Source organism: Hemicordylus capensis, chromosome 4, assembly GCF_027244095.1.
Source record: "Hemicordylus capensis ecotype Gifberg chromosome 4, rHemCap1.1.pri, whole genome shotgun sequence".
In the NCBI taxonomy this organism is placed as follows: domain Eukaryota; kingdom Metazoa; phylum Chordata; class Lepidosauria; order Squamata; family Cordylidae; genus Hemicordylus; species Hemicordylus capensis.
In genome coordinates this window covers 307188253-307213415 of record NC_069660.1, presented here as the reverse complement: position 1 = coordinate 307213415, position 25163 = coordinate 307188253, and the positions used below count along the sequence as shown (strand labels likewise).

General features: G+C 45.0%; 1 protein-coding gene across 5 annotated transcripts in view; it reads left to right on the top strand.

The window, feature by feature from the left end:
- Positions 1-25163, top strand: part of HHLA1 (HERV-H LTR-associating 1) — a 56139-nt gene that overhangs the window by 5699 nt on the left and 25277 nt on the right. For 4 of the 5 annotated variants that reach the window (XR_008307032.1, XM_053249518.1, XM_053249517.1 and 1 more), the window contains exons 2-11: positions 2730-2833; positions 8147-8206; positions 11819-11899; positions 13084-13167; positions 13259-13342; positions 13616-13699; positions 15230-15286; positions 18042-18128; positions 21422-21514; positions 22860-23111. Coding sequence is in view for 4 of the 5 variants with exons in the window: in XM_053249518.1 (XP_053105493.1) it covers positions 2758-2833; positions 8147-8206; positions 11819-11899; positions 13084-13167; positions 13259-13342; positions 13616-13699; positions 15230-15286; positions 18042-18128; positions 21422-21514; positions 22860-23111 (958 nt within the window). In the remaining variant the exon portion in view is untranslated. Of the gene's footprint in view, positions 1-630; positions 742-2729; positions 2834-8146; positions 8207-11818; positions 11900-13083; positions 13168-13258; positions 13343-13615; positions 13700-15229; positions 15287-18041; positions 18129-21421; positions 21515-22859; positions 23112-25163 lie in introns of those variants that run through there. The other variant, XM_053249516.1, reaches the window with a different exon arrangement.

The window sequence follows — 25163 nt, the reverse complement described above, 5'->3', positions numbered from 1 at the left end:
TATACTGCCTTTCATGACAAATCCTAAGGTGGTTCACACCATGTTATAAACTACCATAAAATCTATTTAAAAATTAAAAACACAGAACTAAGGAAACAATAAATATAGCATACAAAAGCAGGACCGTCAGCAGGAAAAAGGAAACCAGCATGCCTTAAAGGATGAAGTCCTGAGGAAACAGCCAAATCTTTACCTGCCTTTAAAAGACAGCAAGCAAACCTGAAGAGTGACTGTCCATCAAGAAAACATTCCAAAGCCCTGGGGGCAATAACCAAGAAGGCCATGTTTCATCATGTGCACAACAATTGATGAGGAGGGGATCTATCTATCTATCTATCTATCAGACTGCCTTGAGAGGAGGTTGCATGCTGCATCTTTGACTTGCAGCACTGGGCAGGTAATAGAATTATATTAATTCACACACAACACATGGGTGTGTGTGTGTGTGTGTGTGTGTGTGTGTGTGTGTGTGTGAAATGTTAGGGGAAAGAATTCTTGTCTACCAATCTTATTGATATGCTTGTGGGGCACGTAATCTTTGGAAGGGCAGGGCCTTCAAACCTGCCACACTCACCCACCCGCAATGTAGTACAGTCTAGCAAGAGCTGCAACATGTGATTTCCAATGTTTGAGTGCTGCTGCTGCACTAATGAAATCTGGAGCAGGGCCATTTCCAGTTGTCCTGATGCAGGGCTATGGCAGGAAGACCAGCCCACAGCAGAGCTTGAGGATTTGAAAGAGGTAAGGTAATCCAGCATGTCAAACCCAACAGGCAACCTTCTGGCTGGGTGAGTGCTTTGGAACAAAGAGGAGTCTTCATTTCACTTCTTGGAGCACACAGTTTGGAAAGTACTGCCCTAAGAGAAGAATACACTGTTGGGCGCTTCTTGAACTTAACTATTATTAGTCCAAGCTGGCAAGCCATTATATAGAGGTAGAAGCTCAGAGGGTCAGGTATTCCAGTCCCAGTTCTGACGCAAGGAGGTAATGTGTCCACCACCCCACCCACTCCGCTCGGTGTCAGGTCAGGGAATCAGCAACTTTGTGGTCAAAAGTAGAAACTGGGGCAATGTAGATTCAGATCCTTCTGTTTGTGGCAGTTGCTGCTGTTGGCATGCATGGGTGCTGTAGAAACCCGCAGAGTTGTTTAGCACAGGAGTCACTCAATATGAGGTACTGCTCTGGTGCTCCTGATGAATCATCACACAGGGTCTGAATCGCAGCAGGGGAAACTGCTGCTGCCCAGGGGCGTAACTACCATTAGGCAAGGGGAAGCAGTCGTCTTGGGGCCCCACTGCCTAGAGGCCCCCCCCCAGAGGCACATCACATGATTCCCCACCCACCCATTTTGCACCCCCTATGAATTAGGTTGAGTATCTTGGAGATTGGCAGGAGCAGAGAGTAAAAAAAAAACTAGATTGTGAAGCGTGTTTGTGTGTGTATATCAGCGAGTAGCCCATTTTAAAATCTTGTCTCTGGGCCCCCTCCAACCTTGCTACGCCCCTGCCGCTGCCATCCCAACAGTGCCCCTGGCCCCATCTTGAGTTTGCTTTCCCATCCACCAAGTGCAAGCCAGCCCAATTTGTAAGCAACGTGTGTGCCAATGTGGGCAGGGCAGCTAGATGTATGATAAGCCACGATCATATTTGCTGATCATCTGGTATGTCTTGGCCATCCAATACAACTCTGGTTGTCTTCAGTTCCAAGCTAACTGCTCACTCATGTTTATCTCCAGGAGTTGTTCGAAATGGCAACTGAATGGAGCTTTGCTATACTTTGTCTGGGGGCAGGGGAGGTTGTTCATAGGAGGGAACCATTTATTACTATTACTATTACTATTATTATTGTTATTACATTTATATCCCGCTCTTCCTCCAAGGAGCCCAGAGCGGTGTATTACATACTTGAGTTTCTCTTTCACAACAACCCTGTGAAGTAGGTTAGGCTGTGAGAGAAGTGACTGGCCCAGAATCACCCAGCTAGTATCATGGTTGAATGGGGATTTGAACTCGGGTCTCCCTGATCCTAGTCCAGCACTCTAACCACTACACCACGCTGGCTCTCGTGGTGATCTCGTGATTTACAGTGACATCAGGACAGTGGCAGAAGGTGTTGTTCATACATCCAGTGGCATTTTTCAGCCAGAAGCACTCCTACCCCTGGACTTCATGGCCAAAGTCCAGCACCTCCATAGCCCCTGGGGCCCCCTTAAATCCTCTCTAGTCTATCCCAGGTGGTGTGGTCACCCAGCTAAGCATGATGGTGCTTAATTTGCAGGAGACAGGGTGGGGCTCCCAAGGCCTTTAGGTCCAGGCTCCAAAATTACCTAGGTGCACCTCTGCTTTGCTCCTGATGATTCACAGTTACTGCACATTATATGTGTCCCCAGAAAATTGCACTTTGGTGCAGTGCTCAGAATGGCTTAACTTTAGGCACTTTCTGCCATGATAAAGTTGCCGATCTGGAAAGTCAATTCCCAGCTTTGTCACACTCTGAAAAGCTGAAGATTCCGTCATACTAAGAAACTGAACCAGCTCCTAGGCTCTGCCAGGAGTTCTCGAACTTGGGGAACCCAGATATTGTTGGACTAAACTCCCATCATTCCCAGCCATTTTGCTTTATATTAAATCAGAACCAAAGCAACCAACTTGCTCAAGCCATTTCTGGAAAGTGTATTACACCTCTCTCTTGCTAACCCCCACCTTTTCTCTCTCTTTCTCCCAAAACAGTTTCCATAAGTGGAAGCCAGATTCCAAAATGCCATGTTTCCCTCTGCATGGGGCTGTTAATTTATCTATAGGCTTTCTATGCCTCCTCTTTGTTTCCAACTTGGGTAAGTAGTAGTATGTATGCAAATCTTCAGAAAAGAAGTGCAATAATTTTTTTAAAAAATAAATTAGTTATTCTATTCATTTTTGTTATTGAAAAGTTTGGTTAGTTATTTGTTACAGTCACAAGTATTTTTGCTGTTATTTCAGTTGTTTTAATTATTCCTATTCATTTTTGTTTCTAATTACTTTCCATGGGGGGTACCAACCATTATTCTATAACTTCTCTGTTTTTTTTATCCAAAGGCACTGGAAATCTCCAGGCATATTGGCTGTCCTCCAAGGGATTAGACTTGCTATGTTTCAGGCTGATAGGTTAAAGAGTCACCATTTCCACAGGCACACGGTATCTCCGTGCTGACCTCAATATATTTGCTGAAAACATGTTTTTTCATATAGATAGATAGATAGACAGATAGGATGGGCCAGGAATGGACCAAGCAGAGGCTGAATTAGTGTAGTTTTGGGGAGAGGTTGCATAACTTTTAGCTTCATTGGGCTTTTAGAAAATGTCGCACCTCTGCAATTATCTGCTCCAAAATTTCATCTTTTTTTCTTTAAGGAAACCCCATTCCTCTGTGGGTGGTAGAAGCAACAGCGTGTTGAAGCACTTCAGGTCTTCTCAGTAGCTGGCTTCTACTGGTTGCCATTTTCTCTCCCTTGGCACACACTTGGAATGTCATAACATAATATTTGTGGTGCATTGTGGGAGAAAAATGATGAGCGTCATGTTTTTCTCCCCAAACACTCTGGGAATTGTTTTGTGTTGTGATATTCATCATTCCCCAGTGTGTTCTGAGAAAGGGGGAAATGGCAACTGGCTTTTAATTAGAATTACTGTTTAAATCTTTTTAACCTTGTTTTAAGTTTTAATGTTTATTATTATTATTATTATTATTATTATTAATAATAATAATAATAATAATAATTCGATTTCTATACCGCCCTTCCAAAAATGGTTCAGGGCGGTTTACACAGAGAAATACAAACAAATAAGATGGATCCCTGTCCCCAAAGGACTCACAATCTAAAAAGAAACACAAGATAGACACCAGCAGCAGTCACTGGAGGTACTGTGCTGGAGGTGGATAGGGCCAGTTACTCTCCCCCTGCTCAATAAAGAGAATCACCACGGTAAAAGGTGCCTCTTTGCCCAGTTAGCAGGGGCAGTTTCCATTTTGTTTTCATTGTGTTTTTATTGTAAACTACCCAGAGATGTAGGTTTTGTTAGATATACAGTAGAAATGTATTAAATAAATAAATAAAATAAACTGGCAGAGGCCAGCCACCGGGAAGACCCACACTCCTTCAAAGGGTTGCTGTTGCTGCCATCCACAGAGGTGCAGATTTCCTTAAACAAAAGGACCCTGCAGATCAGAGAAACACCCTCTCCCATTAAGAGCAGTGGTATACCTTAAAAAAAAAAAGCAGTACAGTGGGTGAGTATTATGTGAAGCTTGCTTATTTATTTATTTATTTATTTATTTATTTATTTATTTATTTATTGTATGCATATTTGATTGATTAGGTGCCGTCAAGTGTCAACTCTTAGTGACCACATAGATAGGTTCTCTCCAGGATGATCTGTCTTCAGCTTGGCCTTTAAGGTCTCACAGTGGTGCATTCATTGCTGTCATAATCGAGTCCATCGACCTTACTGCTGGTCATCCTCTTCTTCTCTTGCCTTCCATTTTCCCCAGCATTATAGACTTCTCAAGGGAGCTGGGTCTTCACATAATGTGTCCAAAGTAAGTTAGTTTGAGCCTGGTCATTTGTGCCTCGAGTGAAAATTCTGGATTGATTTGTTCAATTATCCATTTGTTTGTTTTCCTAGCTGTCCATGGTATCTTCAAAAGCCTTCTCCAGCACCAGAGTTCAAACGTGTCAATACTCTTTCTATCTTGCTTCTTCGAAGTCCAGCTTTCACATCCATAGAGTGTCACAGGGAAAACCATTGCCTGAATGATTCTAATATTTGTAGATGTAGATACGTCACAGCATCTAAATATCCTTTCCAAGGCCTTCATTACAACCCTACGAAGTGCTAGTCTGAGGCATATTTCTTGACTGCTGGATCCTTTACTGTTGATGGTCGATCCTAAAAGGCAGAAGCTATCTACCACTTCAATGTCTCCATTATCAATTCTGAGGCTGGATGCTGTACCCATTGTCCTTAGTTTAGCCTGCTTCATATTTAGTCATGGTCTCATTTCTTCACTGTCCTCCTTGACTTTCATTACTAGAGCTTGCAAATCATCCACATTCTCAGCTATCAGTGATGTCATCAGCATAGAGCAGGTTATTGATGTTTCTTCTTCCAACTTTAAAACCATGCTCATCTTCTTCCAGTCCAGCTTATCTCATATCCATATGCCACCTGATATAAACATCTCTAAGCAGTGTACATAATCCAAATTACAAAATAAAAATAAAAGCAAAATATTTTCACAGAATAAAAATAATTAAACAGTTTAAAATAAAGAGAAAACAGGTGTGTGTCTGACAGGTCTTTTAAAAAGCAATCAGAGATGGAGAAGCTCTTATTCTGACAAGGAGTGCATTCCAAAGCATTAGGGCAGCCACAGAGAAGGCCCAGCCCTGAGGCACTACCAGATGAGCCAGCAGCAACCCTCACCGGACAAATGCATGTGATATGTGCAATGATAATTTTGCTGCTTCTACCTGAGGGTTCCATTCAGCAGCGTTACATCCGAACACTGAACAGTAGGCAGCCTACTCCAAAACCAGAGCTGAGGGAAGGAAGCTCCTCCCTCCCCACTGTTCCAATTGGCTGCCACAGCTGTCATTCATGTGAAGGAGGAAGCCTTGCAGCCTGTACCTGCACTTGTGCAGTCAGTTTCTGCTCCACTCTGCAGTCTCCCTGACTGCAGTTCAGGTCTTGGGGATTATGTCTGAACGTGGAGAGGTTAGCATGCACCAGGGCGGGGGTGGGGAGAGAACCGTGGGTCCATTGGGACGTCAGTTCCACATTATATGCAAATAGAGCCATAGCTGGGAGAGGGAAATGTCATTTCTGTTAGAAATTGGAGGATTCTTCCTCATGCAGTGGTGGGCTTTTCATCTCTGGGGCTTTTCAAACTGAGGCAGGATGGCTCTCTCAGTTAACTGCACTGAGAATGGGCTTGGATGAGAAGACCTTCAAGACCCCTTTCCACTCTAAAATTCTATAATTCTGTGATTCTATGATTGTATGATTGTCCAGGATGGACTGCAGGCGGATGATGCAGAAATGCTTTTAGCAGGGAGTGATAGGTGACAATCAGTGGTATGCTGTCACTTTCTCTTCTCTGTCTGTCCAATAGTAGGTACCAGTTTGTCCTCGTCAATCTGTCTTTTAAATATGTGGGGTGGATATTGTAATTCTAAGAATGCCTGGTGTAAATTCTCCATTTGTGAGTTCTCTCTATTGAGCAGCAACAAATGCAGTTGTATCATAGAGCCAGATTATAAACATCATGTGATGTATTGTATTCTTGGTGGAAGTATACAAACATATGTAGAAGTCAGTGGATTTCCAATAGAAGGTGTGCTTATATGTCCATCAAGCAGTTGCACTGTGCTTTCCAGAAAACGAACCAGCTGTGTTGACTAGTCCAGGCTCATTATTTCTTGTTTACACAGTCAGACAGGTGTTATTGATTGGTTTGTCAATCCAGACATCGAGTCCTTCCCAAGGACCTGGGATGGCTGAATTTTATCATCAATACTGTTGGTTATTATAGATATCGTCGCAAAATATAGGCTGTTCCCAGTAAAGCTGCTTTTTGTATTATTATTATTATTATTATTATTATTAAATTTATATCCCGCTCTTCCTCCAAAGAGCCCAGAGCGGTGTACTACATACTTGAGTTTCTCTTTCACAACAACCCTGTGAAGTAGGTTAGGCTGAGAGAGAAGTGACTGGCCCAGAGTCACCCAGCTAGTTTCATGGCTGAGTGGGGATTTGAACTCGGGTCTCCCTGGTCCTAGTCCAGCACTCTAACCACTACACCACGCTGGCTCTCTCATGGTGGTGGTTTAGTGGGAATGGTTGAAGCCATGGTGAGATTTCTCAAGGGCCTTTTGTCCATGGGTCCAAATGATAAAGATGCCATCAGTATATCTCAGGATGAGGAGAGGCCTTTGGAGACGGATGCTAAGGAAGTGTTGTTCTAAGCCAGTCATGAAAACCATGAGAAAGGTAGGAGGTCATCAGCATTGGAGTGAAAATGCCTAAAAGGAAATGTAAGAAGTGATTGGGAAGTATTTTAGCAAAAAAGAGACTAACACAGAGGAACCTGCAAACACTCAATAAGGTCAATTCACACAACCAAAAATTAGGTAGGACAAGTGTCTTACCCAGGTTTTGGAGCTGTGTGTGCTCCCAACATGATCCCAAATGATTGCGCTCCCACGCAATCATGATCAGCAATCTAGAAGATTGAAAAGGGGGTGGAACTGGCTTCACGGGCTTCTTTTGACCCAGGAAGGAAACCCATGGCAGCCAATTGAGTTGAAGAGCGGGAGGAGCTTCCTACCCTTAACTCCAGTTTGGACAGCTTGCACAAACTGGATGATACTCTCCAGCCTCCAGACCCACAGTTTGGTAAGTGTACCTTACTTCAAATGGAGGGTTCATCTGGAGGTTGAGGGTAGGAATTGGATCCGTCCATGGTTGGCTCCTTCAATAATTTTCACATCGCACTGGGCCAGCTTGAGGTGGTTTTACCTCAGGTTCTGTGTGATGTCTGAATTTGGCCTTAAATTAGTGCCAACTAACTATCTCATTGATCTCAATGGTGCTTAATTATGGCTAACTTTCTTTGGATACGATCCAGTATATGCTATTATAGAGTAGTTGTCTCTCAAAATATTTATAAGTATTCAATTAAAATTGTGACATTCAAGTAAACCTTTGAATGTGCTTGAATATAACATTTAGACCACATTATGTGCACTTTTTTGTTAGTTGTTTACCCCCTAATCAAATATTTAAGTTCAAATACTTTTGGCTATTGGAAAAAAAATGTTTTAAATATATATACAGCTTGTAAAATTAACTTGGCATACTTAAAAAAAATAGTTTTGTTTACTATATGTAAGTCAAAATGCTAAATGTGATTTAGTGCACTTGCTAGAAAAGATTCAATATTTTCTGGAAAATCCACATCATGGATGCATTCATTCCCAAAGAGGCCCTTAATCATTTTTAGGCATGTTGTTTTTAAATCAAATTTTTAATGCTAGTTTTCTAGATTTTGACATGAAGGATAGATTTAACAAAGCCTGCTTCTCTAATTTAATGTCATTTGCAGCTGCAAGCACAAAGGAAGAAAACAAGAAAGATGAACGGGTAGCTGTGCTTGCTACCGCAGGTAAATCACACATTTGTTTATTGCAGTCAATGGACTAGAATTCAAATTCCAAAGAGCCCTATTCACATGCTGTTCACATGCTGTGTTCAACACTTGTACAATGAGGGTCCAGTGTACACAGGTGCAGATCTATGCACAGGTACAGCTATTTACACATTGGCCGGATTCGCACATAACACAGAACCAGAGTTGCATGGGGCAAATGTTTCCCTACCGTTATATCTGAATGCATGCAACTCTGGTCCCACGTGTCCAGTGACCCAAGGTTTTGCTTGGCAGACTCCAGTTTGAACCCTCGGGTTGTAGTGAGTTTTGCTGTTCATAACTGGGGTTCCAGTCTGCCTCTGTTTACATCCGAATGCAGCACAAGAGGCTGCATTCATTCAGACCCGACATCCATTGTTGGCTGTGTGGGCTGTCCTTCAAGCAAGAAAGAAGCCCACACAGCCAGTTCACCCTCCTCTCTGAAAATTAGAGAAGCAGTCTTCCTGACTGCAGAGAGGCTGCTCTCCATTTCATCCAAATGCGGACAGGAGAGCGGGGGTAGGGTGGAGGAGAACAGCGGGTCCATTGGACCCACGTTTCTGTGTTATGTGTGAATGTGGCCATTATGTTAAACACAGGTGCATCTGCATCATGTATTTGAGGGGCCTGTTCTAGGGGTATGTACTAAACGGGTTTGCACAGTTTGGTTCGAGTCTGAAACAGGACTCAAACGGAACTGGGCATGTTCAGTTTTGTGGCACTGAACCCACCCACCCCCTCACCGCTGTGGGTCTGGCGGCCTTGGGGAGGTGCTGGCACAGTCTCTCTCTCACCCCCCACTGGCCTCCCCCCAGTCCTGCAAGGGCCATTTCAGCTCATTTTTTGAGCCATTCTGGCCCTTTTCCCAGTAGTGGTGGCCATTTTGGAGGCAGTCATGCATGTTCCCTGGCCATTTGCATGGCTTTGCATGGTAAGCCCTCGAGCCGGACCAGTTTGATGCTGAACCGGCTTGACCTCGAGCCAATTCGCACATCCCTAGCCTGTTCTCAGTTTCACTTAAAATGAACAGAGGTACCGTCACCCATACAAAAACATGTATGAGAGTACAGACATCTGCACACTCAAATAAGGCAATGAGGATATTCTCATGAGCAGCCTAACCCAGGCTAGGGCAGCCCGGCCAGCCTGAGTTGGTCTGCTCATGCGGAGCACTGGGATCAAGGCCAATCCCAGCGCTGTTGCCCTGACTAACCTGCCTTTTTACCCTTGTGTAAAAGGTCATGTGTGTCCTGGGACTGCACGAGGGAACCCCTCAATGTACCTCACTGCTTATGCGGTCCGTTTTAGGATTCCTGGAGGCCAGGACTCATTTTTCCAACCTCCAGTGATCTGCAATGCTCAGAGCAACACAGCTCATGTGGGCGCGCAATGACACACCTAAGAGGACATTGTTGGTCATCTGCAGGGAAAGTAGGTTCATCCCTGCCTTGCCCATCACCCACCTTCCCTGCCCTGGTAATGATTGCTAGCACAGCCTCAATGTCTGCTTAGAGCTAAGTATATAATCACAGAATTGTTTTGCAATATGCAGATCAAGGTAAAACCAGCCGAACAGTAATGAAACAACAAGGAAAGAAACAGTAGTCAATTATTCTAAAACAAAGAAGCCTTGATGTGTCAGCTGTTTCCTCATTTACTTTGCCACCGACACAAACTTTGCTACAGCTAGAATAACTCTAGGGATTTGATCTGTTAATAAAGCAACCTCATCAAAGTCAGCTAACTTACCTGAAAAGCAACCAGCAGAGGAGCAATTATTTCTTTATGCATTTTTAATGAAGAAAAATTACAAAACAGAAGAATACGACCCATAGGAAATGCCCGATAAATCCTTGCTTGAGGAAGTCACATTCCGTTCTCAGAAAAGCTTTCCTTCTGTTTGCATTGAATCATTAAAGGTAAAGTGTGCCATCGAGTCGATTTCGACTCCTGGCACCCACAGAGCCCTGTGGTTCTCTTTGATAGAATACAGGAGGGGTTTACCATTGCCTCCTCCCACGCAGTATGAGATGATGGCTTTCAGAATCTTCCTATGTTGCTGCTGCCCGATATAGTAGCAGCGGGGATTTGAACCGGCAACCTTCTGCTTGTTAGTCAAGCATTTCCCCACTGTGCCACTTAAGGTGACAACATTAGCCCTATGTATTTCCCTCCATACATTTACTGAATAGATCATACCTGATGGCCCCACCTGATGTGGAAGTGGATAGGACTCGATGCCCCACCCCAAACCATGGGGCGAATTACATGCATGCAGCTGCCCATGCATGCGGTCCTTTCTCACTAAGCATGAATGTTCAGATGTGGGGGTGGGGGTGGCCAACCAGCGTGGCAAAGGGTCTTTTCCCACAAAAAGGAAAGGTGTGGATGTCAAAGGCATGTGCTTAGCAAGCATGGTCTTGTTCCCCTGCCCCACTTTCAGTGAAAGGGGTTTCCTGAATACCATCACATCACTGAATTCTAGCATAGAAATGGTAGGATTTTGCGGGGCGGGGGGGGAGTGACATGTATGATGTGATATGACGACGAATTTTTGTCATTCTTTCTTTCTTTCATTTCCAAGAATATTTGTCGTATTGTATCACATTCATTGTACCGTATCATAGGAGTGACATGTATGATCCCAGTCATTTCCAGGGTGGCTCTGTTGGAAACACTGGTTGATAGCTCTGTCCTTCAACTGCTCCAGATCTGAATAAAGTGCCCCATTGCTCCAGTGCCGTGCAGAGGCAACTGCACACAACACAGCTGTCTCTGTGTAGTACTATGCATTTCTGGAGCGTGGAGGCTCCTATAAAGGAAGCTGTGTCCTGTACTGCCCTGTCGGGGGCTAGAACAGTGCGCAGGGTGCAGTGGGAGGTGTGTGCGGGGAGCGATGCGCTTTCCCTGAGCAGTCTATGGGGAAAGGTTTTGGAAAGACAACCCTCCACCTTCTGCCACACCTGTGCACCATCCCAGCTGCCACCAGGATGATATGGGGCTTGGTTTCCTGTAAAGGAGACCCACACACCGGAAGCATGCAGCTCTGGGCAGAGAAAGCTGCACTGTGAGTGGCCACTTCAATGCTGCATTGACGCAACCGTGTACTTGATCCAGAGTTGGAGCAGTCAAAGCACAGGCCTAGTGGCTGACATCCAGTCTAAGGTTGTACGCTCCCGCTCCAAAATCCATGCACCCAATGTGGGAGGGATGATTTCCCCTATTTCTCCTTTCCCTTCTAGAGCCAACTGTGTCACCCTCAAATGTATCCCCGAGGGTCCTACAGGTAGGGTTAAAGCCCCTGTCTGAGTCCACCAGGTTTCTGTCCAGTTCTTTGACATTTGAGAAGCAATCAGCACTTGCAGAGTATATGCTTAAGATAATGGCTAGTTTGGCCCTAAAACTGATGCTGTGAGAAACAGCAGTGTGAACTTCTTCTTTGGTTTTTCATGCTCAGCCTGAAGCAACCTCGGGTTTCTGCATATGGGCAAAGGATCATTTCCCCCTGCACTCTGCATTTTTGAGATATGATATAGCGTTGTAGCCCTGAATGTCAGCACTAATCAGAAATGTCTTATTCTTTTCCAGAGCTGCCGGCTAAATCGGTTGATCTGGCGGCAATTAACCTGACTGAGCTGGTAAATGGGATGCTAAATACAGCCCTCAAAGGTAGTTCTGCCTCCTCCCAGTATTTACTGCCATCTATTAATACACCTGTATATAATTTTTGATCCGCTGGCTCATTCACACATGGAAGTCGCCACATGTAGGCCAGAATCATGTTGTGTGAACCCAGCATTTTGAGGAAATGTTAGCAAGGGATTCCCAGTGTGCATACAGCATTGCCAATACTCAATATGAGCAGAGGATGCCCTCTTCACTCCAACAGTAGGGAAGGCTCCATACCCACAATGGAGATACATATATAGATTCTTTCCCCAAACTGAAATGTATTTAACAGAGGTTAAATACAGTTATGCCTGTATTTTTATGAAAGGAAGAGGACTCTGTATTTAAGATGACCTCCCTGATTTCTAACATTAAAGAACTTTGAAAAAACCTAGAGGCTATTCTCACAGTCTGCCAAAATTGGGCTAAGGGAGCCTAGCCCGATTTGGGCAGCCCATGAGAACCAGACGGATTTGGGCCGACCGTCTCACGGAAGCGGGTCACTCACTTAACTATCCCTCCCCTAAGCCCAGGTTAGTGGAGCGAGTGCTCCGCTAACCTGGGCCTTCTGATCATGAGTTGCCGCAGCGTGGCTCCACGCTGCGGCAACTCATGAGTAGACCCCCTACCGGAAGGCTTAAAAGCAGCCTCCTGGCTCGGGGGTCTCACCAGCATGCCCTGTGCGCTCTCGTAACGGAGCCGGCAGTCGTGTGGGCGGCTGGTTCGGCCGCTCGGAGCAGACTCTCTGCTCGTATGCTAAGTCCGTTCTCTCCGCTCACCCTCCCCAGGCAGCTCCCACTGATCGTGGGAACCGCCTCCTTGTCTTGGATTCAGGTAAATGCAGTATATGTGTATGATAGAGATCCCTTGGATTTGGGATCACGGCCCTGGAAGGTCCATGTATGTAGGTTATATGTAGAGTATGGGAGTGGGGGATTTGAACCCTGAATGGGGGATTTGAACTCGGGTCTCCCTGGACCTGATCTAGCCACTACAACAGACTGGCTCTCTTCCTATCTTTTTTCTTTAATGTACAGTGAAGAATGACATTTAAACTTGAGAGTTGTTTCCACAACTTATGTACATCCTACACACTAAGGCCATTTGCAGTCCAACTTTCTCTCTTTTGCTAATTGTAAAAAATAAAAATAGGGTGATGATCAATTATGTCTCTATTTCTGCAGGTACCAGAAAGTTCTTCTCTCTTCTCAGCATCACCTCTTATAGTTCATATGCCTTCCACAAGGTTTCCATCGTTGTCTATAACAGTAAGTTGTCTGATAATAATTCTTTCTTTCTCAAACTCTTCAGTGTTTCCACAGCCTGTTTTATGCTAATTTGCCCCTACTTTCTTCACAGTTTCCAACTTGAAAAATATTGACCCCACGAAATTCCCCATGAGGTACTGCTACTGCTTAAATAACAGGACAAACGACTTAACAGGTGAGCAGTAGAACAGATTAGGGAGATGTTGGCATGCAGTGGGGTTGCATTACCTGAAGGATAGGACATCTTCATCCTATTAAATGTCTCTCCTTCATCCTATTTCCTAAGTGAAACATTGTTGGGGTTTTTTTGGTATAGTGGATACAAATCCTTCAGCCACTTGTAGTCCAGTCCAGATACAGGTCTGATCACCTCAGTGACTATTCAGCCTAAATTAACCATGGCTAAAGTAACTGTGGATTCAAAAAGCACTCTGTTTTCTTTATCTAGACTTTACAGCTTTGCTAGTGGATATCATTGGAAACTCCACCAATTATCTTACAGAAATTTTCAAGTCTACTTCCATTCTGTCAGGTAAGATTTTGTATTTATAATTGATATGTTTGCCCCAACATAGAGGAGAGGAGATCTGGTCTTGTGGTAATGCGCATGATTTGTCCCCTTTGCTAACCAGAGTCTGCTTTGGTTAGGAACAGGATTTGGAGGGGTGACTATCAGTGTTCCCTCAAGAGGGATTCCCAGATGTTGACTACAACTCCCAGAATCCCCAGCTATAATGGCTTTTGCTTGGGGATTCTGGGAATTGTAGTCAACAATATCTGGGAATCCCTGATAGAGGAAACACTGGTGACTATATGTGAGCATTATAAGATATTCACTTTAGAGGATGAGGCCGTAGCTTAGTGGAAGAGCATCTGCTTGCATGCAGAAGCTCCCAGATTCACTCTCTGGGAAAGATGCCTACTTGAAAGCTTGGAGAGCCTCTGCCAGTCAGTGTAGACAATAGTAAGCTAGATCAATGGTCTGACTCAGTATAAGCCATCTTCCTATGTTCCTAACCTGCAGCTTAATTGTTCACCATGCTGGAAATTCTCTGTGGTGAGAGAATCCCTTTCTCATTATAGCAGAGTGCACAGAGGCACAACACAGCGGAATTTAGTTAGGCATGTGTGTATGCTGAGAGTAAAGTAACTTGGAGCCAATTCATAGTTTCAAATCAATATATAAGGCATTTATTAAGGAACTCCATTCTAGATAGGAAAGTGAGGAGTTAGGATCTCTAATCTATCTATCTAGCTGGATGCAGATGGATTCTGCATCTTGTCTGCACACATGGTGCAGGGAGAGGGGCTTGCCATGTTGCAAGGTAGAAGGACAGGAAGGGAAGAGAGAGAGGAAGGAAGTTAGTCCCTGAGATTAGCAATCTACATATCCAAAGGGATAGTGTCAGAGCAGTGGAGAAGGGATGACCAATGTCTTGACCCTCTAGCCCTCTGACTCACTAGTCTGTCCTCCACTGTCTGAGACAAGAGACAGCGCAAACACCCTTTAACTTCCAACACACCAGATGGTGCATCAGGTCAATTTTAAGTAGTAGAGATGTGCCCCAATTGTTTCGATACCTCATTACAAAGATGCCAAAACGATTCAAGCTGCTGCAGCTGAATCATTTCGGCGAGGGACAAGCGGTCGCTTTAAAAAATGGCATGCAACTCTTACCTGCTCCTCCACTGACACCCACCGCAGTGCTGTCAGTTCTAAAAAGCCATGCCACATGGCTGTGGTGCTGCTTCCAGCAGCCCACGCACGGCATTGGCACACACAGGAGCAGGTCAGACTTGCTTCATTTCAAAGTGACCGTTCTCTGCCCCCACCCCCTGCGGCTGCACATCTCTATTAAGTAGGTGGTTCTAGTTTCCTGTAGAAACTTGTACATGCATTGCCCTACAGTTAATAACATTCCAGCTAAAAACATCTTGATTCTGCAGTCTCTGAATTCATTGTTATAGCCTTCGTATTTGTGAACTCAAAACCAATTCCAGCATCAGTTTCATCCTAAAGTGATGCATTTTTTATTAAGCCAAGGAACCGTCTGTCTTTCAGTGAGCCAGAGTAATGACACAGACTGTGTCTATATTTGCGTCATGTCAGGCCGTACAGGTAAGCATGCAACTCCCTTTCTCTTCCCAAATGCATTCCTTAGAGCGGAATACAATACTCAGACGCATCAGGTTGTATAGCCCACTTTGGGCTGTATCACTTCCAATGGGATATCACATGTCTGAATGCCTCCCTGCTCCCCGCTCATGAAAAGCTGATATGCCAGGAAACAACATTCTAGGCTGACCTTCTTCCTGTCTGTCTTGCTCTTTGCTGCAAAATAAAAGGGCAACTTACAGGCAGAGATAGGAGATATTCCCTGAGCTCAGCTTGGCTTGGATCAGAAATAAGTGGAACTATTCCACCCCCTGCCAAATGAGATATAAATTGGCTTATTTCATATCACAATCTGAGTGTAGTCATATACCCATTGAACTCTCAGACTCCATCTCTGCCACCCAGAGGTCCTCCAGGCCCTCCAGTTCCCAATAAATGCATACGAAAAACATACATCTTAGAGAGCACCTTCTTCTGCACGATCCCCACCACACGTTAAGGTCATCTGAGGAGGTCTACCTTCAGTTACCAGCAACATGTCTGGTGGCGACTCAGAGATTCAGCCTTCTCTGTAGCTGCTCCTGGGCTGTGGAATGCACTCCCAGCAGAAATCTGCAATCTGAATTCATTATTGGCCTTCGGGAGAGCCCTTAAGACCTATCTGTTTGGCCTGGCCTTCCAGGGTTTTTGAACTGTTTTTAAATTGTAAAGATTTGGCCTGGTGTTCCAGGGTTTTAAAAACTGTTTTCTTTTAATAATTGTTTTATGATGTTTTTACAGTTTTTGATTTTAATAGTTAATTGATTTCAGTTTTGTTTTAATGTAAACCACCCTGAGTCATTTTTGGAAGGGCAGTACAGAAATCAAATAAATAAATAAATAAATACTTGGCTCTGACAGCAGTAGTACCCAGGTCCCTCCTTTCTCCAGTATGTTAAGTGTGTCATATGAAAGGCCCCAGTGGTCCTGGGGAAGTAGAGTTTTCCCAAGGGCTACCAACAGTAACTGAATCTAGAGAAGAAATTGGGGCTCCTAATGCATGCCACTTTGTTGAGTTGTATAGGCCGAAAGTCACAGACTCTAGGATTTGAGCTGGGGCTTGGAGTCTTGGAAGTATTCTTGTGAACTGCCATAGACTGTGTGTACTCACTGGCTTTGGGATCTTCCAAGCCACACTACGGAGCACCTCTACTATTTCAAACGTGATTCTATTCTGCTTCCATACACTTTGTCCTTTCCGGCATGAATTCATACTCTGCCCATATAGGAGGATCCTTGTGTGATGTTAGCAGTGCCACCTGCTGGCCAGCTCTTGCTTTCCATGAAGAACTGATTACTACTTTTCTGCTGAATGATAGTTCTTCACAGAAAGCAAGAGCTGACCAGCAGGTGGCGCTGATAAAACCACGCAAGAATTCTGCTGTGCATATGGACAAAGCATGAATTCGGGCTAGAAAGGACAACCCTCCTGAGTTGTGCTTTAGCCGAGTAAAATAGCACTTGTAACAGCACTCCTTAAAGTTGTCTAGAAGACTCCTTAGAGACATCTTCAGGCAAAAAATGGAATGGAATGTGCATTCATATTTTTCTGTGCTTGACAGACAGTGAGCCTGTTCTCTCAACCACAGATTCCTAGGTAGGAGAGGGTTCACCCAGGAACCTGTGGTTGTCTAGGGCAGTGGGAGTCCTCCCAACTCAGCCATTCCAAACCTGGGTAGTCTAGATTTGCTACCCAGGTTAAAAGTGAGGCAGGATGCAAACTGAGTCTATCTTACCTTTTCTTTTGATGGTCTGCAGCACTGGCACATTTTAAACTGTTCCCAGGCAGCCACCTTAACCACAGAGTTGGGTGAAAAGCGGGGCCAGTGAGAGGAGAGCTCTTCTTGTACTAAGGGCTGCCTCTCTCCTGCTTCTGCAATGAATTGTGGGATACTGATGGACCCAGCTCGGGTTTTTCTTCCCTCTTGGGACATGTGGCAGGTAGATCATGCAGGGATTGGATCAGTCAAACCAACTTGGATCATCGGGGAGGCACAGGGTTAGAATGTGCCTCCCCTCCAGCCCACCGCCATATGCTGGGGTGCACCTAGGTAATAATGGGGCCCTGTCCACCCTCTCCCCCCACCTGCACAGTTGAGAGAGATAGTTGCAAGCCTGTGACATCATGGACTTGCAATCATCTCTCTCAACTGCACAGTGTCTTGCAGTTCATATAAGTCACTGGGCCAAATGGCCAGGCCCAGCGCTCACTCCCACTGCTGCGGGGTGGGCGGTAACTGCTCAGCTCACCCCCTGGCAGCCACCCATTGGCAGTGCAGCAGCTGAAATTTCTTTTTTTAAAATGGAGATTCAGCACAGCGGGGCAGGCGTGGGGTGGCTGCAGGAGCCCCCCCCCCAGCCATTAGGAGGCCAACCTGGGCCTTGGAGGCCATGGACCAGAGCCCCAAGGTCCAGGGGTTAGAGCACCTCTGCCCATATGTCCATGAGAACAGGCTCAGTATGAATCCTCTGGATTGGACAGTACAGGTGTGAGATGAATTCTAGAAGCCTTGTTTCCTGTCTTTCCCTTCTGCTTGCTGGACTTCAGGCTCCAGCTTCCTACACAAGACCTCTGGGTCTAATTTCACCTGTGGACTTGGCCCAGCCATGACCATTGCATCATTATCATGTGTTCTCAGACCACTACCAAGTTGCCACTTGTGGCAGCCTCTTAACTGAAAGAAGTTGATTGTTCATCAATTGCATTTTTTTCCCCCAGGCAGAAATTTCTCAGACTTATGGGAAGCAATAGAGAAGTCCCCTGTTATTAACTACACTTTTTCTGGGAATGTGTCAGATCTCCTGGGTGAGTATATCCTGAATTTATGAACATGCTGTTGATACTGAAAAGCTGTCAGGGATTGTTCCTGCTCCTAAGCATATGAGGAGTTCTCCACTCATTTTACTCAGCTCCCCTCCCCAGACTTCAAAAGTGTCTTACAAACATAGGAAGCTGCCATATACTGAGTCAGTTCATTGGGCCATGTAGCTTGAAATTGCCTGCAAAGGCTGGCAGCAGCTTCTCCAAGGTTGCTGGCAGGAATCTCTCCCAGCCCTATCTTGGAGATGCTAGGGAGGTAACTTAGAACCTTCTCCATGCAAACATGCAGGTGCTCTTCCTAGAGCAGCCCCATCCCCCAAGAGGAACATTTTACAGTGCTCACACATGCAGTCTCCCATTGAAATTCAAACCAGGACAGACCCTGCTTAGCAAAGGGGACAATTTATGCTTGCTACCACAAGACCAGCTCTCCTCCTCCACTCTGAAATTTAAGGGTGGAGTTGCACCTCAAAAGATCCTTCTGCCTGCACCCCTGAAAACTGTGATAGTGTTGCATGAAGTGGGTACCTTTAAAAGCTCACCCCCTCCTTCCTAATTATAATGGGTTCCTGTGCAAGGAATGGGGTCAGGTAGAGTAGAATGGCAAACAGAAGTAAGAAGGCAAAAAGCAGGGCCAGCTCCAGGTTTCAGGGGGCCTTCAGCAAAGGGGTCTCCATGACTCCCCCCTACTTGGATAGACCCTAAGAGAATTGCTCCACCACCACCATATGGAAGCTATGGGCACAAAGGGGGTCTCAGAGATTGATAGCAGGCCTTTCTGAGGTCCTGGACACAACAATGTAGACTCCTGATGCCTTGACGCCTTGGCACAAAAAGGAAAGTATATAGGAATAGTTTCATGCAGGGGTTCTCAAGGTTGGGTCTGTTGGAGATAGTGGTGTGCATGAACTGGTTTGAAGGCCATTCAAAAGGCCTCCGAACCGGTTCACACAGGCGCCAGCTCAACGGTTTGACACCAAGGGGGTCTTCCTTTAAGGGTGGGGGGAAGGTGCACTTAGCCCTCCCGCCGCTTTCCCCCCGCTGGCGCTTCGTTTTTAGGAATCTTCTCAGCATACCTCCCTACTGTCCCTTCCCCATTCCTGGCCAGAAGTGGCTGGAAGCAGCAATTGCACCGACACCTGCACCGTGCATGTCGCACAGATGCACGCCCATCATGCATGTGACATGCACGCGTGACATGCGCGTCTCTGTGCGACGTGTGCAGCGGGCGCGTGCGTGCGGTGGGCGCACGCACAGTCGCCACTGCCGGCCAGGAACGGGGAAGGGGTGGCAGGGAGGTACGCTGCCGCCCCAAGAAGTTTCCTAAAAACAGAGTGCCAGCGGGGGGAAAGCGGCGGGAGGGGTCAGTGCACCCTCCCCCACTCTTAAAGGAAGCCCCCTACCTGGCGTCGAACCACACTGTGGTGGTTCTGTGCACACCACTAGTTGATAGTCTCAGGTTTCATTCTCTCACCTGGAGAGAGAGAGAGAGACTTCCTCTTTCTCTCTTCCCCACTTGCTGCATATAGCAACCAGCTAGGCATGCAGGCTTATCTAGCTCCCGGATGGATTTCCTAAACCACCTACTTTGTTTGAAACTTTAACGCCATGTCTCCAGACAATATCAATTAGCAGTGGTCTCTTTTACCGGTGCAATTCTGCTGCAAAGGAATAGAAAAACAAATCTCCCCTCCAAGCTCCTTAACAGGCTCCTCAGTTGTCCTTGGACTACAATTCACATCATCCCCAGCCACAATGGACTTGACCATCTGGGGACCCAAACATGAGAACTCCCGGTTGATGCCTTTTCTGCAGTGAATATAAGAAATGGCCTTATACCAGGTTGTCGGACCATTTCCCCCTCTTGCTCAACGTTATTCCCACTGATTAGCAACAGCCGGAGGACTTCCGGTCGAAGCTTCCGGGAGCACAAGCATTTTTCTTCACTCTCCTGAGCTCTGATTTTAATGGCCCAACAGCCCCTCCCCAGTGTGGGTGCGGAGGTAGGAAAAGGAAAGGTTGTGCCATCGAGTCGGTGTTGACTCCTGGTGACCACAGAGCCTTGTGGTTATATTTGGTAAAATACAGGAGGGGTTTACTATTGCCTCCCCCCACACAGTATGAGATGATGCCTTTCAGCATCTTCCTCTAGCAATGCTGCCCAATATAGGAGTTTCCCATATTCTGGGGAACACATCAGTGGGGATTTTAACCAACAGCCTCCTGCTCTCTAGGTGGGTTACTTCCCCACTGCGCCATTAGGTGGCCTGGGTGAGGATGTAGGGGTAAGTTAACTATGCAAAGAGCACATCCACAAAGCCATAGCAAAGCAGCTCATTGACTACAGATTATTTCTTTCTAAAAGTGAATTGCTGCAGATACTGGGGTTAATGGCTGATTCTGACTGTGCACCTAACCCCAGAGGGAAAATTTGTCTATGGCTACTGGTATGAGTTGCCCTGCAGGGAAAATAGCTTCAGGGTAGGGATTTCAGTTGGGGCACATGGCATGGGGAAAGGATTAAACTCCCTCTCCTTCGTGGTCTCAATCCAAATTGCCCTTATTGGCCACTAAAAAAATTATTTCTTGTTCGGCCACCAACCTCATTGTTGTGCCATGAACAACTTAGCAGTAGGTTAGGAGGAGTAACAAAATGAAGTAATCTGTTATGCAGTACTTAATTGATTTGTGTTTGCTGGTCAGAGACTGAACTAAAGTTTGATTGAATTGATTTGTAGATTTTAATGCCACAAAATATAGTGATGATCATACCTTAGAGCAGGGTTTCTTAACCTTGTGCCTCCAGATGTTGTTGGACTACAACTCCCAGAATCCTCAGACAGGGCCTTTGTGGCTGGGGATTCTGGGAGTTGTAGTCCAACAACATCTGGGGGCCCAAGGTTAAGAAACCCTGCCTTAGAGGACTTTAAAAAAAAAATAATCCATGGGAAATCATTCCAGGAGTGGCTAATTGCTGCAGCGGCTAACTGGACTGTCCATAGATATCTGAATACCAGTCCTTGGGACTGTCAGAATGGATAGCCATCACTTCCACATACCTTGTGAGAGCCCTGACATAGCTGGCTGGCCGCGATGTCAAACAGAGTTTAGAATTTATACCCCTGGCTCTGATCAAACAATACAGTTCTTGCACTGTTCAGATTTCTGAAAAGATCATTATATTTTCATTGATACTAGAATTAGATCTGAATCTCTGTGTAACAAGAAGCTACTGCATTTTCTTGGGTGTCCTAGTGATCCTGTTCCTTCTCTCCAAGATTTGGAATCCATCCTTCCCAGCCTGATTCCTCTACGGGTAGAGGCTGACAAGGTTCTAGGCGATACTGCCGAAGACACATGGACGTTCAAAAGTGCGCATGTATTCTTGATATTTAAATATTTAATTGCTTTATTAGGGCTGTTCACTAACTGGAGAGCCATTGACTGGCTGCAGTTAGGCAAGAAAGGAAAATCATAGGAGCAAAAGAATTTTGCCCTCTATGTTCATGTCCATTCATACTCCCCAGATTAAAGTCAGGGTATTGGAATGGGGGTAAAGGGTTAACCACCTTCCCCTCATGCTGTAGCCCTGAACTACTGTAGATAGATAACCAATAGCTAAATAGAAAGAGAAGTTGGATGGGAGGGTTTTTATTTATTTGTTTATTTGTTTGTTTATCTATTTAATATGTGTATATACCCCCCACCTACTACCAAAGTCTCTAGGTGGTTTACAATTACAGTTACAAAACAAAAACAAAACAAAACAAAAAAACCCACAGTTTTAATCCACATAATTTTATATCAGTTTTTCCATCGGATTTACTTTATGGGAAATACGTAAAGTTGCCTTATGAAGAATGGAAATGCCCTTGTGGTCAGGCGGTTGAAACTATGGCCCATAGCTTATTGAAGTGCCCAATTTATCAGGATATAAGGCATCAAATAATTGGTCCATTATTAAAAGACCTGACGGGAAAAGCCAATGATAAGGATACATCAACTTCTGTTGTAGTAGCCAAATTCTGTTATGTGGCTTCTAGATTACGGACCTCAAAGGAATAGAGTTTATATGGTTCTTGGGATTTTATATATATGTACCTATATTTGGTTTTTAGTGACCAACTGGCCTTTTATCTAAAGTCTCAATTTTTATGGAAAGTTTGTTCTCTTATTCTTTCTTGTTAACTGTTTTGTAATCTTTGGTCAAAGACCGTAAATAAAAATTCATTCATTCAGTTAAGACAATCAATAACATTCAACTACAAACATCAACTAAAAACTTCAATTAAAAAGCTTGGCTGAGGAGATGTGTCTTCCATTGTTTCCTAAAAGCCATCAGGGATGGAGCAGCTCTAATCCCAGCAGGCAGTGCGTTCCACAGCCCTGGGGCAACTACAGAGAAGGCTCACCTTTTGAGTTGCCACCAGACGAGCTGGTGGCACCCTCAGACAAACCTCCCCTGATGATCTTAACAGGCGGCAATATTCATAATGAAGAAGGCTATGAAACTATGCTGTTTCAAGCCATCCACCACTGAGACCCTGGATGCAGTTCAGCTGACCTGGTTGGTCCAATTCTATATTTCAAGTGCTTCTTCTCCCCAAGGCACTGCATTTTCTGGTTTCAGTTAAGTGTAATAGCTTTCAGTCATATTCTGTGAGGGACTGAAATTCAAGTGTGTGCTAGATTATTTTTTCAATTTTCACTTTTCAGCTACAAAGGTGCCTGCATGGGCACATACTAGTGGCGTGAAAGGAAAAGAGATGCTCTGGACGCAACATCCCACGTTGCTGAAGACTGTGAGTTTGAAAGGCTCCGAAATGCCATCTGTACAGTTTCCCTTATGGCTGCAGACAGATGCTTCAAAAGGACATGATGTTTCACCTACCAAAATGGCCGCAGTAAGGCCTCTTTTTACTGTGACAGAAGGCTTCGAAATGCCATTGGGAGAACTGCCAGGACCAAGTAAGTTTTGAGAGTTAAGAAGGTTACACAGTAAATGTTTGAATGACTGCTGTGAATACTGTTCAAGGGAATTTCAATCAGCCATTGATCACTAACTTGCATCTTATGATGTCATCTGGTGTGGTGTCATTTTTCCTTGCTACCAACAGTCAACCAAGTAGAACAGGATGGGGAAACAGACAATGAGATGACATCACAGCATGGGGCAAATGAGCTTCCATATTATGGGGGAAAGGGGGAGAACAGGGATTGGATGCTGCTTTCGGTGGTAGCCCGACATTCTGCGAAATGTGGAGTTCCATCCTCAGGCCTTTAGTCACGAATCTTATATAAGTTTAATCACTAACCTTATGGTCAGTGCTGAGAAAAAGTTTGTGAACCCCTGTTATGGCCAGCACTCACGACTGGGTGGGTGTCAAATTGGCAAAAGAGCCGATTTTGAACCTAGGTAAGGCCAATTTGGGCAGCTTCTGCACTGACTTGTGTGTGCAGAGCACACTTGCTATTGTAGAGCAATCTGACTTTCACCTCCTAGCTAAAACAAGGTGAAGCAGAGAGCATAACTATGAGCTCACCAGCTTCTGGCTTGTTTTGAAAGTGCTCGTGAAACTGTTTATCAGAGGCCTGAGCAGTGTTCTCAGGGCAAAGGGGAAAATTCTGGAGTGATTGTCAGTGGGATTCTATCTTGGAAGGTGATTTTTGTGCAAGCTGTTCCTGTGCTTTAGGAGAGAGGGACTCTATGTTTCATTCTAAAGCTTGCTTTTAGTCTTTTCTTTTGGTTTTGTATTTTGTACTCACTACTGTCTTTATAACTGAATACCTCTACTTAAGTGTGTGCCTTGACCTTAGGTCAATGTTTATTACTTCTCTTGTTCTTTTTTATTCTTGCAATAAAAGAGATTAGGGGAGAAAATAATCCTCCTCCTTCTTTGATTTACCTGTCTGGACAATCCTTGGCCTGGCCTGGCTTAGCTCAGGACCAGAGGTGTTCACTTCGTTGGGTGAGAGGCCCACTTGGATAAGGCACAGGTTCCCGGCTGGCACATTCCTCTCTCCCTCCGAGTTGTCATACACATGACACCCCCTATTATGGTCTGTGTATTAGCACAATTCTTGTTCGAAACATGATTAGATCCTAAGATACACCCCGATAAGAGAGAAAGGCCACCCCAATTGATGAATAACTTGGGCAAAAATAATATATTTTGAATATTCACCCAACAGAAAGAGGCAACAACAAACATCCGTGTATGAAAAAGTGTGTGAACCCTGCATTCAGTAATTGGTGTCACCTCCTTGAGCAGCAATAACTGTAACTAAACCTTTCCTGTAACTGGGAATCTGTCTCTCACATTGGCTTGGAAGAATCTTGGCCCATTCTTCCATAGGAAACCATTTCAGCTCTGTGGCAATAGAGTTTAGATCGAGGCTTTGAGCTGGCCCTCCAAATCATCAAATCTCTTTTTCTTCAACCATTCTGTGATAGACTTACTTGAATGTTCAGAGTTGTTGTCTTGCTGCATGACCCGCTATTGGTTCAGCTTCAGCTCATGGACAGATGGCCTGACATTGTCCTCTAGAATTTTCTGCTATGTAGCTGAATTCATGATTCCATCAATATTGGCAAGCCGTCCAGTTCCTGATAAGGAATGTGCAATTTGATTCACTTGCAAATCAATCCGCACTGTATGGGGGGCAATTCACAGATCTGACCACAAATCGAATCACCCCTTAAATGAAGGGGCTGATTCAAGGTCAAATTGGAAGTTCCTGTTTGGTGTGAATCGATTTGCATGATTCAAGTGGCCGTTTTGGTGGGCCTTTCCCCCATGCTGATTAGTTTTCTGGCACTAGCTTGCAATAGGCTTGAGACTGCCTTGCTTCTTGGTTGGCTTGTTGTCCTTCAGATCATGTGTTGGCATGGGCAACTGTGCCCCCATTGGCTGGGGGGAAGGAGGGTGTGTGTGTGTGTGTGTAATATTTTCTTGTGATTGCTGTGAAATGAGCTCGTCTGGCCTTGAGAGTAGCTTGTACTTCACTCTCTGCTCTGTT